Below are 19341 nucleotides of genomic sequence, written 5' to 3' on the forward strand. Positions count from 1 at the left end.
TGTGAAGTTTTCCAAAAGTGAAAATAACACAGCCAATCCTGTCTGAATGAGGGAAAGCGAATCCTATGTTTAAATCAGGACAGAGAACAAATTTTCATGGTCTTTTGCTAAAGTCCTGACTTCTAGAAGAATGCCCAAGGAGAGTATTTAAATAAGAATTAACTTCTGAGCAGTTTACATGTTTACAGAGAGAGGCCATCAAGTTGCCAACTCTTAATCTATTTCTAAGGTTAGACCATGCTTAACACAACATATTTTATATTATATTTAGACTTGTTTTGCTTGGCTTACTACACTGACAGGTTGTTTTGCTTTCTGTAAAGGTGAAGCTGTGACTGGGGAGTTGTCAAAACTACTGGATGAAATCAAACTGTGCCAAGAAAAGGATTATTCTTTGGAAGAGCTTTGTCATACTGTATCTGACCACTATCTGGACAATGGTAGCAAAGTATCAGAAGAAGAACCAGTGATGAATGAAAGCCAATCCAAATCCAATATAGTAAGTAAGACAGAATATGGCTTAGTATCTGGCTATTAATAAATTGTCTAGTTTACACACACACATATGCACACACTTCAAATCCCACCACACTTGGCATAATCAAAAATTGTATACTAAATAAAGTAAATAAACTCGGCCCTACAGATGCTTTGAGACTACAATTCCCATCATCCCTGACCACTGGTCCTGTTAGCTAGGGATGATGGGAGTTGTATTCCAAAACATCTGGAGGGCCGAGTTTGCCTATGCCTGGGCTAGCCAATCTGTTAGGTGCCAAGTGCCTGTTGCCTTTCTTGAGATTCCTCAGTGCTTTCCAAGACTTTGAGCTTCAGAGATGATCCTGCCCTTTTCCATTTCAGGAGAAGAAAAGAGCTCTAGCAGTGGTGAACACATCTGTGGAAACAGGGGCTTGCTCACTGCTTTGTACAGTTTTCTGGATTGGAGCTAATATATATTAAAGGGGTATGTGGGTATGGATGTGGGTGAAGGCAAGTAAAGTTAGCTAATAGGTAATATTTTATATTATAATTCATTTTAAAAAATGTGTCCTAGTGCATGGCTCCTTAAAGACTTGGGGCAACTTACAATAAAACCTATAAACATTACCTAAATAGCAATGACACTAATTAAAACCACAATAAAACATATGAACTATGAATTAATAAAAACACTAGTAAATCTAAAACAGCAGCAGGTAACATAGCAACAGCATAGAAAATTGTCTGAAAAAGTAGCAAGTCATTTTAAATTCTGCTTATTGTCCAATGCCTGTTGAAAAAGGAAGATTAAAAAAAAAATAATTCCTAAAAGCAGAGATCCGCAGGAAAGTTCCACAGTACAGTTGCCACCATGGGAAAAACTACAGTAGTACCTCAGGTTACAGACGCTTCAGGTTACAGACTCTGCTAAGCCAGAAATAGTACCTTGGGTTAAAAACTCTGCTTCAGGATGAGAACAAAAATCGCATGATGGCAGCGGGAGGCTCCATTAGCTAAAGTGGTACCTCAGGATAAGAACAGTTTCAGGTTAAGAATGGACCTCCAGAACAAATTAAGTTCTTAACCCGAGGTACCACTGTATTGCAGTAGAGGGGAATAGTGTTATCTAGTTCATTTTCTGGGATCTCTTCAGAATATCATTCTTGATTCCTGGAGTGTGGTGATCACACACAGGGCCCCCGGACGTTTGACGGTCTATTGACCCTGTGCCGCCACTGCGATTGCTTTTTCCACTGCCACCATCCCATATCTCACGGGGACACACAGAGTCCAGTCAGTTGTTAACATAAACAAATAATCAAGTTTATTTTTAAATGCAGGAACAAGCTTATAGTTTCAGTTAATTTTTCTCCTGTCAGTTTCTTATTCTTAGTTCCTAACAACTCCAAACTGATTATTCCAACTATCTATCTGACTCCACATAACAATTCCTCTCACTCTCTCACAATACCTAAACCTCCCTCTACCTTCTTCAACTCCCAAACCTCAGCTCAACTCTACTGACTTTCAAAACCTCCCACTCTAACTTTTATTCCCCCCTTGCATTCTCACTGGCCAATCACATCACACCCATTTTAACCCTTTCCTTATGACCCATCCTAGGAGGCAAACGCCACATGGAGTTAAGAGCAGAAGATCAGGGACTTCATGGGTACTTCATGGGTATTGTACTGTTTGGACATAGATCTACATATTTGTTCTTTTCAAAACCCAGGGTAGATGAAATGACAAAAGGAAGCACCTAGACAGAGCTTCAAAATTCACACAAACACACAAACCAGCAACACACACACACACACACACACACACACGGTTGTATCCAAGTGTATTCTACTCAGAGAAGACCCATAAAAATTAATAGAACCAAGTTAGTTGTGTCCATTAATTTTAGTGGGTCTACTCTGAATTGGATCCAACCTGTTTACTCCTCCTTTTTTATAAAAAGCACACAAAATAGAGATGTATATTTTTAGAACATCTTACTCGCCTTTGATATATTTTTAATCAAGTTTTGATCAAGATTGGATTTTCCCAGACTTCCCACTTCCATACACTATAAAGGGAAAGACATATTTCGAGTACAGTGGTACCTCGGGTTAAGAACTTAATTCGTTCTGGAGGTCCGTTCTTAACCTGAAACTGTTCTTAACCTGAGGTACCACTTTAGCTAATGGGGCCTCCTGCTGCCACCGCACCACTGCCACACGATTTCTCTTCTCATCCTCAAGCAAAGTTCTTAACCCGAGGCACTATTTCTGGGTTAGTGGAGTCTGTAACCTGAAGCGTCTGTAACCCACTGTATCAGCACCATTTACTGTAGATTTTTTACTTCTTCTTAAGGAAGGTATAAGGTTAGTTTTCTTTTAAGAACATGTTTTAATTGGTTTCAGTTACCTTTCTGGCTGCCCTTATTCTTGTAAAAATATCTGTATCTACCCTTTGCTCCAGATTCTATGCTTTCTTCTTCCCTTCTGCTAAAATCTAGCAGGGTGGCTCTGGTACTGGCATCAGCATCATTGTAGCAGTCAAGAATGCAACGATTTTTGCTGCATGAGCCAACTGCAGCATTCTAACGGAGCTAGACATCTCTTTTCCATTACTGTAGTGTTCTATGCTCCCCAAGGAACCTGCAGTGCAGTATGTCCTGTATTGTCCACTATGACAAACACATTTATTTTAATTTCTCCTGGCACATTCTACAACATTTTACAATTTTTAATTATTATTTTTTTAGATCTTTACCCCACCTTTCAGCCCACAAGGGAACATCTAAATTAAAACATGGAATTACAATAAATATAACAATAATGCAAACAATGCAACAAAAACAAGACTAAAAAGCATACAATCACTTCTAAAGACAGCAATGTGACAACATAAAACAGGTCCATTTCAAATGAGACAAAAACACAATAGGAGGTTAAAAATGCAAGGCATATTAAAAGCTTGACAAAATAAGAGATTATTTGTTACTCTTTTAAAACACAAAACAAAGGAAACAACTGAACCCAGCCGGATGGGTGAGGTATAAATAAATAAAATATTATAAATTAATTATAATATTTTAAATATTATAAATAAAATATTATAATTAATTAATTATTATTACTATTACCTCATCATCATTATGAGGTAGTTACATAATTACATAATTAGTGCCTTGTGATTGAAAAGGGCACTCTCTTGTGCCCCAGCCATCCATACCTTAGAACAGAGCTTTCCAAATTTTTCATGTCGGTGACACACTTTTTAGGCAAACATCATTTTGCGACACAGTAATTCAGTTTTACAAGCAAGCCAGAGGTTAAACCCCTTTCAAGCCCCAGGAGTTTAGAAAGCTCTGCCTTAGAAAGTGATTCAGAGGAAGGCCTCAAATGAAGAGGAGACGGAAATTTATGGTTCAGTTTGAACATAACACTAAGCCACACTATGCTTTAGGAAGAACATACAAGCATGTAGGCTTCTGGAGAGGACGTTGTGGTCACTTTGCTTCTCTTCATGCTGATGTGAGCTGAGCAATGGGCTCATGGGTTGTCTGCTGCAAATCAAGAACAAATTACACCTCATGGTTTGTCTAGAGTGAGACAAATCGCAGGACTAGAGGAGGAGCTAAGTGGCTGAAATCTCCTCTCTGAGCCTGAGCATTCGTGCTAAGTCATGGTTTGACTTAGTGTTACTTGCAAACTGGATCTTTGTAGTTGGAAACAGTCCTTTAGGCAACTTGGTCCCAAGTTGATTAGGTACTCACCAGCACTTTGAATTTCATGTAAAAATAAACTGGAAGCCAGCACAGATGATAAACAATGCATGTTAAAAAAGTACAGATCTTCCAGGAAGTGTAGACAACTCTGGCTGTTGCATTTTGCACCAGCTGAAGTTTCCCAATTTTATTAAAAGGTAGTTATAAAATCTAAGTGTGACCAGGGCATGAGCATCAGTGACCAGATCTCCACGAACAAAGAGAAAATGCAGTAGACGTTTGCCACATGCTTATTGTACTGTGGCCTTGGTAAAGCACTATGCATTCAGTGTGTGAAAATGTGGATCAAATTCAATAGAACTATCTCATAACTAAACCTCTCTGTGTTTGCATATAATGTATCTTAATTAGAAAATTGGCCCGATGTGGTTTTTTTTCTTTCTGTTTTTCTTGTAACATAGAAGGTCTAATAAATGCTATAGTACTACTACTACTACTACTACTATTAAAATTTGTATACCACTCTTCATCCAAAGATCACAGGGTGGTTTGCAACATAAAAATACAAAATGAGAACAAAGTGCATAATAAAACAAAAACAAACCAACAAACCTCCCCCCTTCCCACAAATACATTTAAAAGGCCATAGAACGTTCATCTACCAATGGTCTGGTTATAGAGAAACATTTGCCTGACATCTAAAGATCTGTAATGAAGGCCATTGTTGTGTTGCCACCCTCTGGACCTATTGCAGAGCAAGCACATAGTTGGTTGGTTCATATGGTAATAGATGGTCCTTGAGATATTGTGGGCTGTTTAAGTCTTTATAGGTCAAAACCAGCACTTTGAATTGGGCCTGGGAACTACTGTAATTGGCAGTCAGTACAGTCAGGCCAAATTAAATCATCTTGTCCCAGTGAGCAACCTGGTCAATGAATTCTGCACTAGCTAGAGTTTCTGAAGTGTCTTTAGAGGTAGCCCTGTGTATATACTGTGTTGCAATATTGTAACCTACTTAGAGGTTACAAGAGCATACACAGATGTTAGGCTCTCCCTTCCAGGTATGGGTGCAGCTGGGCCACCAGGCAAAGCTGATGAAAGGCACTCCGCGCCACTGAGGCCACTTGAGCCTCCATCGACCAAAATCCTAGCAGGAATCAATAGATTCTAACCTGTTCCTTTGTGTATGGAACTTTTCCGTTCATAATCAAGGAATACTGTCAGAAGGTCACATGATACTGAAATACTTGTAGTTATAACCTTTATTCAGAAATATTTAATTAGGGGACAGTCCTACTAAATGTGCATAAAACTAGTGATGTGGAAAGAATAAAGCCCATGCCTACCTTTACAGTTCTTCCAAGTTCTATTAATATACTATTGATATATTATGTAGTATTGCTGTAGTATTTTATACTTGTTCTTGAGATTAATGCAGGGTAAAAATACTGATCCTTTGTGAGAATATTTTTTTCTATGTCTGTGGATGATCAGTTGCTCTCTTAACATCGAATTTTGAAACTATAAATTTTATTTTCATCTGTCTGACACAGAAATCTAGTAAACCTGTTCTGTCTTTTTGCTCATAAATCATTCTCTCCAAAGTAGTTAGAGCTAAATTCAAAGCAATATTGTAAAATTTAATATTTATGAAAGAGCTTAATTGGTTTTCTTGCAACCAAAGTGGAGCCAGTTCTAACTTATCATACAAACCTCATTTACTGGTTGAACTTGTAGACATTAAATGTGATCCAGTTTGAGATCTCACCAACTAATCCAAAAATGTTGTTAAGAAACAATAAAAGAAGGACGTTTAGAGAAAAAAAACATTCTTAAAATTGTCCCAAACTAACATAGTGGGATTGTAATTATGGACTGTAATTAGCTAATACCCACCCCCAAAGTGCCACAATTTTGAAACATGTGGCATAAATAATATGTCATCAACCTGTGTACTTTCAGTTCAAACTTCTCATAATATTTTCCCAAGGGGGTTGCTGCAATCTTTGATCTCTTTCTGGTCCAGGATAGTTATATTTTACTGAAGCAGATTCCTAAAATCAATCAGGACTGATAACACCTGGAAGTAATAAACATGTACAAAAATAATAATATAGCATCAATAGAATGCTTAGCTAGTCAGATTATTTTTAAAGTATTTTCCAATAGGTGGCAGTCTGGTTCAATAATATAAAGAACAGCATCAGCCATTTTATAAAAGCCTTTAAAAATTATGTGGTTTTTTGTTAGATTGTTATAGAATTAACAGCAAAATATTTTTAAAATAAATATTTGATTTTTTAAAGAAGCAGCTATTCTGATAATACTAAACAAAATATAGACTAAAATGTTGGAAAGAAAATTACATGTTGTCAAGTTTTAAGATGAACCAAATGAGTTTAACGAAAGCTAAAAAGATACAAACCAGCACAACTAGTATGTCACAGGAAGAATTTTACAGGGAAATGGATTATATGGCTTCTGTTGCAATCTCTCTCAAGCCCTAAAAAAACAGATGGAACTCTGTTGTAGGTTCCTTTTCTTCCCTTTAATAGCAAAGTGGGTATATGTATTTGCATGTCTCAATAGTTTAGAAGTAGAGTGAGTTTTCTACAAACCTTTTTAAATTTGTCACATTTATATCCCAATTTCCTCTGTGGAGATAAGAGCACAAGCCCTACTGGATCAGGCCAAAGGTCCATCTAGTCCAGCATATTGTTATCCCAGTTGCCCACATGCATGCCCCCCAACATTTTGGGATGGTAATTTGGGGCACCCCCACCACCCACTGACCCCGTTACTAGCCGTCTCCCTGCTGCTGCCCCTTCCTTGCCCATGCACTCGCACCCCCTCCCTCTTACCTCCTCCTCCTCTGCAGCCTCTGGGGAACATCAGGAGAAGCAGCATGGACTGGCATGGCCTGCCAAAAGGCTGCCGCAGCGCAGTGCAAACCCAAGCAGCCTGGGGAAGGCTGCCCAGCCTTCACCAAGTCTCACAGCACTTAAATGCTAGGATATTGGGTTATTTGTGATATGAAGGGAGAATATAAGCTACAAGGGGATTCCTGGGCTGCCTTATGCAAACCAGTCTGGCTGACTGAGGGAAGAACAGAGCTGTTAGCATTACAATAGAGAGCAGTTGAGGGTCAACAACTCCTTGTCCCAGGTGTGACAAGAGACTGGAGAGTTGGAAGGTTGCCAGGGTAACTGCTGGGGGGGGGGAGGGCAAGGGCCTCTGGGAAGAAGAAAGAGGAAGAAAGGCAGAGATCCATCTTGGTGAGGGTAAAGAAAGGACTTCTTGCCCTGCTGTGGACTATGCTGTAAGATCTGGGACCCCTCCATGCAGATGGAAGGTGTAAATAGGTGAATAAACCCTATTTCTTAAAGCACGACAGCCTCTATCGTGTCTTCTTTTCTCAAAAGGGACACAGACCCCTGCGTGGGCACCTGAGATCCCATACACTCTTGCCAAAGCTTGGCAGAGAGAATATTTAATAATGAAGGGAAAATACAAACTGCAGAGGAATATCTGGGTTAGCCTAGGCCAGGGTTTCCCAAACCTGGGTCTCCAGCTGCTTTTTGGACTACAGTCCCCATCATTCCTGACCAGTGGTCCTGCTAGCTAGTGAGCAAAGCAGTTTCTATGCTAGAACTGGGCCTAAACCCCGATTGAAATGGATCCAGAAAATCAGTTTCTTCCAAAAGCTCTGGATCTGGTCTGCAACCACTCACTCTAGAACCTTGCTCAGGAAAAGGAGATTAGCAACTCTCTGGTAGTTAGTTAGGTTTTCTGAATCCAGGAAAAGTCATATACAAACTGTTAATATACATAAATACAATACCTTAAGGTGCCCTTGCAAATATTTTAAAGTAGCTGTTGTACTGTATGAGCATTATTGTTTTATTAATATCCTTTATTCCAGTAAGAGAAACAAGTGGATTAGAAAAGGACCAGTTGAGGGCAATGAAAATGATTATAGCCCATGTAGAGCTTATAAATGACAAAAGAGATTTTAAAAGCCAAAGATTATTCACTTTTGAAAGGGAAAGATTAAGAAGAGATATGATAGAGGTGGATAATGTAATGAATCTAACATTGCTGCCAAAACAAATTGGTCACTTCTGTTCCTTCTGTTGTATAATACCAGGGGTGCTGAATGAATTTATATGGCTACAGATGTAAAGTGCACAAAAGGAAAGCAATTCTTTCATTCATGTTATTCATCAAGCAGAAAATTTGCTTCAGTTTAATGTCATTGAATCAACAGGAAAAACTTGATCTTTCTGGTTTTTCTGTGCATTGCTCCAATTCAGCAGTAAATAGTGTATTTTCACAGGAAAACACCAGGGGGGGGGAGCACTCAGACAAGGACGTTTAAAGCACAGACCTGTGCCTGGAAACACAGCATAAAAGGAAGTCTGGATGAGCACTTAGTTTTTAGTATTTGTTCCAGTTATTTTCAGAGAGCAAGCAGGAGTGTAAGTATACTCTTTGTTTATCAGCATACCAACAAATATGTATATTTAACACAAAGAATGGTATAGAGTCCTGTAAATAATGCAGAAATGTATTAAATTATTTTATTAATAATGATTACATTATTAAAGCTGATGACTCAAGGTAGCTGTTTTACTACAATAATTTTTTTTAAGTGGCTAGGGGTTTCCTTCTCCTCTCTGCCCCTTCTATTGTGAGTGGAGCCAAAGGCTCATCTGCCATGTTTTGATTGTACATTCAAGCTGTCACTGACAACCTGGAGGCAACAGCTGTGCCCATGTATGCAGCTGAAATATTTAGAGCCTTCTCCTCCTATGTCAAAATATACTAGATGGTGAGATGTGTATTGGCTCCAATGTTACAAGGTTTTTGTTCGTGTCAGTTTCCTAAGAAGAGCGAGCAACTTGAATTCTATGTTGGAAAAATGGTTCATGGGACCAGAATTGAGTTGTCAGGGTTAGGGCTGTAGAAATTAAGTTGGGATATTGGTCATGGTGGGCCAAGGGATCAGCTGGCAGGCAGCAATGCTAGTGAGGAGGCTCAGATAGCAGAGACATTGGGTCAGGAGCTAGAGGCAAGGCTAAGGGTAGCAAACCAGGCCTGCTCCAACACCAGTAAACCTTCTGAAGGCACATATGCTTTGCAGGGACCTGTTTTTTGATCTGCTTCCTGAAGAACCAGCTTCCAATTAAAGAGGTGTTTTTCACTTTGGCAAAATTGGTAGATTGCCTGATAATCTCTAGGACTAGTGTGAGATATGAGTAATTTTACAGTGTTTTCAGTATCTGTGTTTGGGGGCAAATTGGTAGTCTATCAGCTTTTAAGTAGCAACATAAGAGCCTTGCTAGACCAGACCAAAGGCCTGTCTACTAGTACAGCATCATATCTCCCACATCATATCTTCCAACCCAAAATTGGTGGGAGCTCATAAGCAGACATGATGGGGGGAAATGGCTGTCTTCACTGTTTTCCCACAGAATCCCATTTGCTGGTATTCCACTGAGTACCAGCAACTGATATTCAGAGGCATGTTTCTGCTTATCCTGGATAAAGTATACAGCTATCATGACTAGTTGACATTGATTATCCCCTGTGAATTTATGTAGTTATCTTGTTGTAAACCGCCCTGTGACTTCCAGGTATAGAGCGGTGTATAAGTTGAATTATTATCATTATCATTATTATTATTAAAGGTAAAGGACCCCTGACAGTTAAGTCCAGTTGCGAACGACTCTGGGGTTGTGGCTCTCGTCTTTACTGGCCAAGGGAGCCGACGTTTGTCTGCAGACAGTTTTTCTGGGTCATGTGGCCAGCATGACTAAGCCGCTTCTGGTGAAACCAGAGTGGTGCACGGAAACCCCGTTTACCTTCCCGCTGGAGCGGTACCTATTTATCTACTTGCACTTTGACGTGCTTTCGAACTGTTAGGTTGGCTATCTTGGACTGAGCAACGGGAGCTCACCCGTCGCGGGGATACAAACCGCCGACCTTCCGATTGGCAAGCCCTAGGCTCAATGGTGTAGACCACAGCGCCACCCGTATCCCTACTATTTATTAATAGTTCCCTTTTAAAGCCATCTAGGTTGGTGGCTATCACAACATCTCGTGAAAGCAAATTCCACAGTTTAACTGTGCATTGTGCAAAAGAAGTATTTTATTTCGTCTGTCCTGATTCAAGTATTATGAGAGATGGGGGAAAACTTCTCTCTATCCACTTTTTTCATACCATGAATAATTTAATATACCTCTTAATCACCTTAAAGGCACATATTGAGACAATAATTTATCAGTAGCATATTTATCATATTTTAAAACTAATTTAAAATATGATACTTTGACAAAATAGCTCATTATCTGTTGTCTTAAAATATCTTCCTCCCTGTCAGTTTCCATCCTGCCAACTGCCATATGTTGTCTGTTGCAAAGTTCAACCTGTTGTCAAGGGACGATCAGAGGAAATAATGAAAAACAGCTGGTTGTTGTTCTCTTCAAAACTCTTTATCATTTTCTCTATTTCAATAGACTAACTTCCCACTCATGTAGCCCTTTCACCATGCCAAGATATTGATTTAGAACTTTTTATTTGTTTCTTTAGTTAGTTAGTAAGTAGATAATAAAGTAGTGATAAATATATGACCCTGTAGCTCTTTTATTCACAATTTAAATGGAGTTGAATCAAACACTCTTGAACAGCTGGATATCTACTCCATTTGCAATTATCAATGTAGAGAAAGAATAGTGACACTGCTATAAAGTAGTCTTGCAGAGAATGTAATGTTTCTTGGGAAAAAATGATACAGTGCAAATAAATGTTCTTTATTTGTGATAACATCTTCAGCCTTTAACTCCAGATAATTAAATGATGGACATGTTGAGCATATTTTCAAAAAAATCAGATTTTTTTAAATTTATCTGAGCCATTTTGTAGGGCAAGGACATCTTCAGGAAGGAACTGACTGTACCTCCCCAAATGCAAATTAGAAGAAAAAAGCTGGCAAGAAGATAATAAAATTGTGATCATTGCCTACTCACTTGCCATATTATTTCTCTCACTTGTTTAATTTATGTTTCCTGTTGCAGCATAAAGAATAATGCATTTTCTATACTCTACCACCCACTTATCCACCCTCCCTTCCACAGTGGAAAGCAAAGAAGGGAAACAGTTTTTGAGCCAATTTGCTTTCATCTAGGTTGTATTTCAGATCTACTATTGTTTATATGAATAGAATTCCCAGGGGGTCTGGCTGATAAAATGAGACAACAACTACATACTTACAAATAATTCAAAAAGAAGAGTTCCGAGGTTCTACTATAGGAATATTTTTGTTTGCTTTGAATTTATGCCTTTTAAAATCTCTGAAAGCCAAAAAGGCCTTTACGTGTGCAATAATATAGGGCTGTTGTTGTCTTCCTCTGTTTCGCAGAGTCACAAGAAGACAGCACCTATGTAGAAGAAGCATATATCAATAGATTAAAGGGAATCCTGAATTTTGCAGAAGTTGATAACAATTAAAAAGTTCTTCCCAATATGAGCAAAGATCCCCCAAATGAATACCTGAAGTGTGGGAATGTGTGCAAAGAATGTATCCCTCACTCTGTTTGATAAACATTATTACTCATTCTGATCTTTACCCAGCTGAGGAAGCTGTGAATAAGTTCTTTTTCCATTGAAGTACTGTTATAACAGCAGAGAGAAATAAAGATGCCTTTGCTGCTTACAGTTGAGGAAAGCCTGCCCCACCACACAGATTAATAAAAGAGGGACTCACTTTTCACCTAGCCCTCCTCTCAGCCACAGGTGTGATGAAATAACCAGGACAAACAGTGCAGTGGCACTTGGGCAGGATGGTGAATGGGCATCCTGTCCTTGCTCAGCCAGAGGATGTGATACTGGGTTAGGCTATGGACTAGGCAGCTCCAGGTACTCCTGGAGGAAACTGATTTTCTAGCTCCATTTTAATCAGGATTTAGGCCCGGTTTTGGCACAGAAACCACTTTGGTTGCCCTGTGTGATGACCTGTTGGGAGACAGACGGGAAAAGTGTCTCTGTTAATTCTCCTCGACCTCTCAGCGACTTTCAGTACCATTGACCATGGTTTACTTCTGGAGTGGCTGTCGGAGATAGGGGTGGGTGACACCGATTTGTGGTGGTTCTAGTCCTACTTTGATGGACATTTCCGGAGGGGGTTGCTTGGGGAGTGTTATTCAGCCCCCTGGAGGCTTCAGTGTGGGGTTCCTCAGGGTCTGATTTTATCCCCTATATTGTTTAACATCTACATGAAACCGCTGAGTGGACTGGTTAGCTGGAAAGTTGCCTGCTCTAAGGACTGGATACACAGCTTGGGGGTACTTTTGGATCCTTTGCTGTCACTTGAGGCCCAGGTGGCCTTAGTGGTATGAAGTATTTATGTTCAAGGTAATCCACCAGAATTGGGGTCATGTTCCCAGCTTCCTGATTCTTCTTAGGCCTCTAATTGGTGTGTGTGTGTGTCCATTTCTGTCCAATTGTTCCTCAAGCTTCAGGGCAAGATCCTCTGTGGTAGTAGTGGCAAGACTTAGTGCTCTGTTTGCAGTTTGAGATATGTATTTTAGTTGATTAGAAAGGTTTTCAAATGGTTCCAAGAAGATGGTACAATCACCCATGAGGGCCTGGCAGAGTCTATCAATATAGGCACCCGAGTCTCTATCAGCCTCCATGACTGCTGCTGCTTTTGCACCTTTTGGAGGATGAGTGTTGCTTTTAGACATATATGAGGTCTCACCTGAGTCCCCAGATAATGAGTCTTCAATTTGCTCTTGTATGTCAAGATGTGCGGACTTGCTTTTATAAGCCATCAAATCATCAAATCATTGCCAGTAAGGTTTTTGCTATTTCAAAACCTATGGTTGTCCCTCAGTATGATTTTAGCCCTGTTGCGATTATGCTGTGTTATGTTGCCATTTAGCTTTGCAGCTAGCCATGCCTCCTATGATTATTATTATTTTTTAAATCGTGAACAAATGCATTAAAGATCAGAACAACCCTAACTGCTTTACAGTTTAATTCTATACATGTATATTTAAAAGTAAGATTTTTAAAACTTATTTCCAGGTAAGTGTGCATCAAACTTCTATTTTAAATAAGGCCAAGCTAGAAATTCTCCATCCCCTGCCACACCAACTTTCAGAGAGAGGAAATTCACAGAATAGTTGGATAGAAGTGGGATTTTTTAAAAATATCAAATGGCCACTTTTTGTTGTTGTAATCATACTGATAAGAGAGAAAGATAACCTTTACCAATTTCATACATAATTCCCCCAATAATAATGCCACTGCTTTTATTAAATGAGTGTTTTGCATTCCTTTGGCATAGTATTTAAAATATCCTCTTAAGATTAACTTTTTTAAAAGAAGAAAGATTGGATCTATTTATAAAAGTGTAGATAGATGGTGAATCTGACACACATCTCTAACTATCAGGGAAATATAATCTTAATGTGCTTGTTTGTATGAACAATGTACTAAATCCTTCAAACTCCAGATCCGGCAAAGTTCACCCTGCCATTCTAATCATTTGTGCAAGAGTGCTTGTTTCTATGGCAACACATAATGTAGTACCATTTCACTGTCAAAATAATTTGATCAAGTAGCACATTAAGAAATGCATTGAAATTTAATTTACAAATACATAGCAGATAAGCAAGTATTTTTAAAATGCAAAAATACAGTAAAATATATCCAGTGTATTTAAATGAGAAAGATAAATTGTACATTTAATCTTGTTCAGTCATATGGTATCGTATTTATTTAGTCACCTCAAGTTCCTAGGAGGAAAGGTAGGATAGTAATCTTTTCATTCATTCATTCATTCATTCATTCATTCATTATCCATTTCTATTTCTGCCAAAACACTAAAGAGGGCTTAACAGTTTAAAATAATTGTGTGTAGCAAATTCAGATTCAAACTGTTACCTAATGAAGAGACCATTTTGGAAAGGAGAACCCAAAATGGCAGTTGATCCCAGCCAAACTGAAACTCATTGGCCTGGTTCAAAAGTAATGTTATACCTTGGTTTGTTTAGCTTAACTTGTTTGGGGACAACAAAACCATGGTCTAAAGTTGGTTGTGACTCTCAATTTCTGTTAACTTGCTTGTTATATTTGAGCTCTGTATCCTGATTTATCCTAGTTTGTTGTGTCATTCCATTCTTGCCACTTTCCTGGCTACAGAGAGTCAGCTGAAACAAGTTCTGACTCTCATAAAAATGATTGCCCTAAACATGAAATTGTCTTAGGCATTTGACATCACCATGGAGGAGATAGTGTTACAGTCTTCTATAAATAATTATTAATTAGGAATTGCAGGGAGATGAGTGCTCAGAGGGCAGCCTAGGAAGCAGATCTGGGCAGATGAGTACAAGAAACAAAATGGGAGGTGATGTGGTCCAGGCAACCCATCAGGACCATGTTGGCTAGACTTTGTGGAACTAAACTCAAAATGTCATGGGAACAGTATTGAACTCAAACTAAATTAAACATAAGCACACATAAACAAACAAAAAAACCCTCCCCATTGTAGTGGTTGAGCTGTCCCTGGCTTAGCATATTCTGGTCAGAGATCTTTGCTGAAATACCTGGAATTATACAACAATCAAAGGTGCCTGTGCTTGCTCTTGCCATTTTTTTTACTGTTTTCCCAGATTTGCGTGGTAATCTAGTAGCATTTCGCTAGGATTTGGAAATTGCCCATCAATGGAAGTCTCAGTTCTTGTTTACCAAGAGGGACTCATTAGTTAAAGTATCAGAAAAGTTGATGCAATAACATCGAGTTCTGTGGGGAGTGATGCAGACTGACAATTTTGTTGACATCTGGTTTTGCAATATGTATAGATGAAGGTAAAGATGGTGGGAGACCACCTGAGTATCAGAGCTTTTTGGAAAAATCCTTTTCCACATTTATCCCAGGGCAACCCTTCATAGGAAGTAGAATATGCTTGCTGCATCTGGAAATTTTGCTGTAAGCAATTTGAATGGTTTGGAAATTATACACATGATTTCCTCTTCTTTTATCTGCCTTTTGGTGAAATAAAACTAAAGAAAAAAAGGAAAAAGGAGAGATGAAGGAAGATACTCTCCTTGGTGAGTACACTTAATTTTTGAAATGCTACTCTTTCATCTTCAGAAATCATCCTCAACAAACCTGTTACCAACTGAAGAGGATGAAGAAGATGGAGGTGAAAACAGTTGTGGGCCTACAGGTTTGTGGGAAGCACTGACACCTTGTAATGGATGCAGGAATCTTGGCTTTCCTAGTCTTACTCAGGTATTTTATTCAATTCTTTACTTCACAATAAAATATTGGTTGAGTAATATTTTTTCTATTGTACTTTTTAGTGTTTATTTTTATACCTGAATTAAGAAAAAACAAAGGAGTACATTAAAGCACATTATGTCTTAAACATCAGAAGACTTGAAGTTCAGGGGGGAAAACATTAAGAACAAATTGATTCTGAAAGTTAACAAATTACAGCTTTTAAAAATACTTAAATACCTTATTTGTTCCTGAAACAATACTTTAAAGGCAAAAGGAAATCCAGTCAGTGGAGTCAATGTCTTCTCATCCTTGCCAACTGTTTATTGGGTTACAGAATGACACTAATCCTAATCTGCAGAGGCAGACTTGGATCTACAGATGCAAGGCCTCTTTGTTCATTAGATGATTGAATAAGTGGCAAAGGGGTGTATATCTCTGACCTCATACTGTGCACCTTAGAGTTCACAAGCTGGGGGGGGGGCGAACTCTGGAAGTAGGAAACTATGGATGATATGAACTTTGCACACAAAGGGGAGACAAAACAACTCATCTCCAGAACAGTTATAGGAATGTGAGCCCGTTGATAACACTCTTCTGCCTAGAACCTTACAGGTTCCTCATCTCAGGACTCCAGACACTGAACACCAAACTGCACCCCAACCACTGGAGAAGCATGGAGAAAGCACTCCACACAGGTAAGTAACAGAAGCGGAAACATGCTGTAATGTATAACTGCTTCAACTGTCTTCTTTCTCCCACCCACCACCTTTGCTACACATGAATATGGGATCTTGTCTGAACTGCCATTCTCTCTCTGCTTCTCCCCCCACAACAGCAGCGAACGGTGTTTGCCACAAACAGGGAAACACTCAGTTAAGTTCTGCTTTGACAGTGGTCTGGCTCTCCAATCATAGCAATTGCTGGCCAAACACAAGCACTTTTACTTTGCAGAGTCACATCCCAAAGGCATGGAGGGAAACAAACAGCCACTAGTGTTTCCCAGTGCTATGGCAATGGCACCTACCTAAGGTACCAGAACTGAGTTCCTGTGAGTTCCAGTTGAAAAAAGCCCTGGTGTTTCCCTGTAACCTCAAAGGGAGATGTATGCACACAGTCACAACAGTCTCCGTCAGTGGGTGAGAGGCTGAGAAATTAGCACTGTCAGAGTACTGAGGTAGCACCATGTCCAAATACTGGCATTACTACCTGGCTAGGGTCACAGCAAGGTTGGGGCTGTGTGGTTGCACCAGCAGAACCACCGCACCATCCCAGCCTTGTCCAGGTAAGCATCAGTGATGCCAGTGTCAGTAAGATGGCTCTTCTGAAGCCCCACCACATGCATTGTTATTGCCACTTCCTTGCTTCTCTCACTGCCTCACAAATATGGTATATTTAGTTTCAGGGACTTGGTGCTATAACCACTGACTTTTGCTTGTTACTTTCTTTTTGTGTCTCTCCTTGCTCTCTACAGGTCACTTACTGGTACAGAATCCATCCCATACCCTGCTTCATTCTGGCCAGGAGGGAAGTGCATCCCATGACCAGCAGCTGTGACAAGGATGTTTATGGCTATTCACCTGTGGGATTGTTAACATGCTAGGCTCCTGTACCATCACAGGAGGTGAACCATGGTGCTGGTGCCAAAAAGGACTCTGTACACACTACTTTGATGTATTTTGAGCTACTTTCCAAAGAGAAGGAGTCTTGCTGCAGTAACTGGTTGTCAACCCCACCCATGTACTTTTCCCTTTCTAGATCACCATCCCAGATGCTGTTCAGTAAATGCTATGTGGCTATAAAGGACACGTGTGTAGTTTCTATGCTGTTAGAGAGTAGTAGGTAAGGATTCCATGCACACACACAACTAGGATCTGGCCTCAGAATGAGACTGTGGGGGTGTGACATTTGTTTTTATTTTATTGCCAGGCATTCCAAAGGTAAATGGAGCCATATTCTTCCTGGAGGGATCTGAACTATCTCCTGCTTCACAACTAGAGATGGTCAAATCTAATTCCTGGATCCAGCACAGATTCAATTCCTGGAATAGCCAGGCTACCTTCCTGGTGAGGTAATGGCCCTCTGAATATGGGTCATTAAAGTAACAAAGGAAGTGGTTCTGTGCCAAAAAACAAATGGGTGGGCCTTCTTCCCTCAACTCCCTGATAGTTACAAAGACAAAGTCGAGAGTTCTGTGTGTAAGCAAGAAACTGGAAGCAAGGCAGCAGGTTCAGAAGGCAGTCAGAGCCATGCCTGATTTCTGCAGGAATTGAAAGCTGTGGCTATGGAAGAAGCAAGACCCTCTTGGGGTATTAATGCTGTGAACCCTTCCATCATAAGCTGAGGTTGCGTATATGTGTAAATAAACCAACTATCATAAAGATACCACTGTCTCTCTTGTCCAACATCATGAAGGAAACTGAATGCTGGGTAAGCTCCTGGAACCCCTGGAATCTCACACTGCTCAGAGATTGGGGTGGTGTGTGACACTGGTGTCAGTAGTAGGATTCATGTTTCCTCAGGGAAGACCTGTGAGCAAGGTGTGCCCAAGTCATGATGGAGGGAGGAATAGCAACACTCCTTGAACAGCTTGAGAGAATGGAGCAACAGTGGAGCAAGCAGCTTGACCAAATGAAGAAGTGACAAAGTCAGCAGCAGAGCCAGTGGCTTCATAAAATAGACCAGCTGCAAGCAGAGTGGGTGAGACGCCACATTGGAGGTGAGAGCCCTGGCTGATGAGTTCTCCACTACCTGGGAGCCTGCTGTAGAAGAATGGGTGCAGGAGGAAAGGCCAGTGAAGGAGGAAAGTGCTCCAGAGGAGAGTGAACTGCAAGATGGAGGTGAAGAGATGCTGCTTATGGATCTCTTCATTCCATGTGTGCCAGCGGTGATGCAAGAGGTGTGCATGCATGAGCAAGAAGAAACAGTGCCTGAAGAGATGCCAGAAGAAGTGCAACAGGAGGAATTGGGAGGTGTGTGTGAACAATGCAGAAGGATCAGCAAGCGCCTGAGGGATGGCAGTAGAGAAAAATGTGTGGGAAAGTTGGATACGTGTGTGCATGCACCAGAGTAGCAGCTGGTGCCTACTGAATTGGATGAGATAAAACCGTCCAATGACATTGCCCCTTGGGTGCCCCAAGATAGCCTTGCAGGGTGGGGAACCAGTCCTTATAATGGGTGCAGCCCTTACATAGGCCCCAGCAGTGAGGGTCACCCAGGTTCCAATGAGTTTTGGGGGCAAGAGCCACTTGAAGGGTTGCCTGTCTTTGGGCCCATGAAGTTTTTGAGAGATGTTGGGAGTAAGCAGTGAGGGGAATTCCTGACCGCCAAATTGACTGAACTGAGCCAGCTGATCCTGAAGGTGGTGCTTCCAGATAAGGACTTGTGGCAGAACTTTGATTTGCAGTTTGGCACAGGGGATGAAGTGGACTTACCCAGAGGCAGCAAGAGGAAAATAGATGGAGGGGACCCCCAGTGTGTCAGTGGGAAATCTGATCATGCAGTTGTGTCTTGAGGCCCAGTATGCAACCACAGAGACTGCTTTGGGACTGGAGTTTGAGTTTGGAGCCTCTGATCTACAACCAAAGGGAAGACCAAAGACAAATGGAAGAGTTCCACCTGTGATTTGAACCCCAAAGCAGCTGTCAATCTACTTGAAAGGAGAACTTTCTGAAACTCCAAGGCAAAGAACCATGCAAGCAACTGCAAGGGGTGGGGGCTTGTGCTTTTTGGGACTGTTTGCTTATTTGCTGCAGGGATCCTTCCTGTAAGGTTTGGCATTATGTCTGTCTGTGTGATTTGAAATGCTGTCGATTTGTGCCTTTTACATGCTTGTGTTTGATAGGAACTTTT

The 19341-nt window shown here is 40.4% G+C and overlaps 1 protein-coding gene across 6 annotated transcripts in view; it reads left to right on the top strand.

Annotated features, from left to right (window-relative positions):
• The window catches only part of ANKS1B (ankyrin repeat and sterile alpha motif domain containing 1B), a 332378-nt gene that overhangs the window by 52829 nt on the left and 260208 nt on the right, over positions 1-19341 (top strand). For all 6 annotated transcript variants that reach the window (XM_081878201.1, XM_081878197.1, XM_081878206.1 and 3 more), the window contains 2 exons: positions 324-499; positions 15361-15501. In XM_081878201.1, the coding sequence (XP_081734327.1) occupies positions 324-499; positions 15361-15501 (317 nt within the window). The remainder of the gene's footprint in view (positions 1-323; positions 500-15360; positions 15502-19341) is intronic.

This window comes from Podarcis erhardii (assembly GCF_964252035.2).
Source record: "Podarcis erhardii genome assembly, chromosome: 10".
NCBI lineage: Eukaryota > Metazoa > Chordata > Lepidosauria > Squamata > Lacertidae > Podarcis > Podarcis erhardii.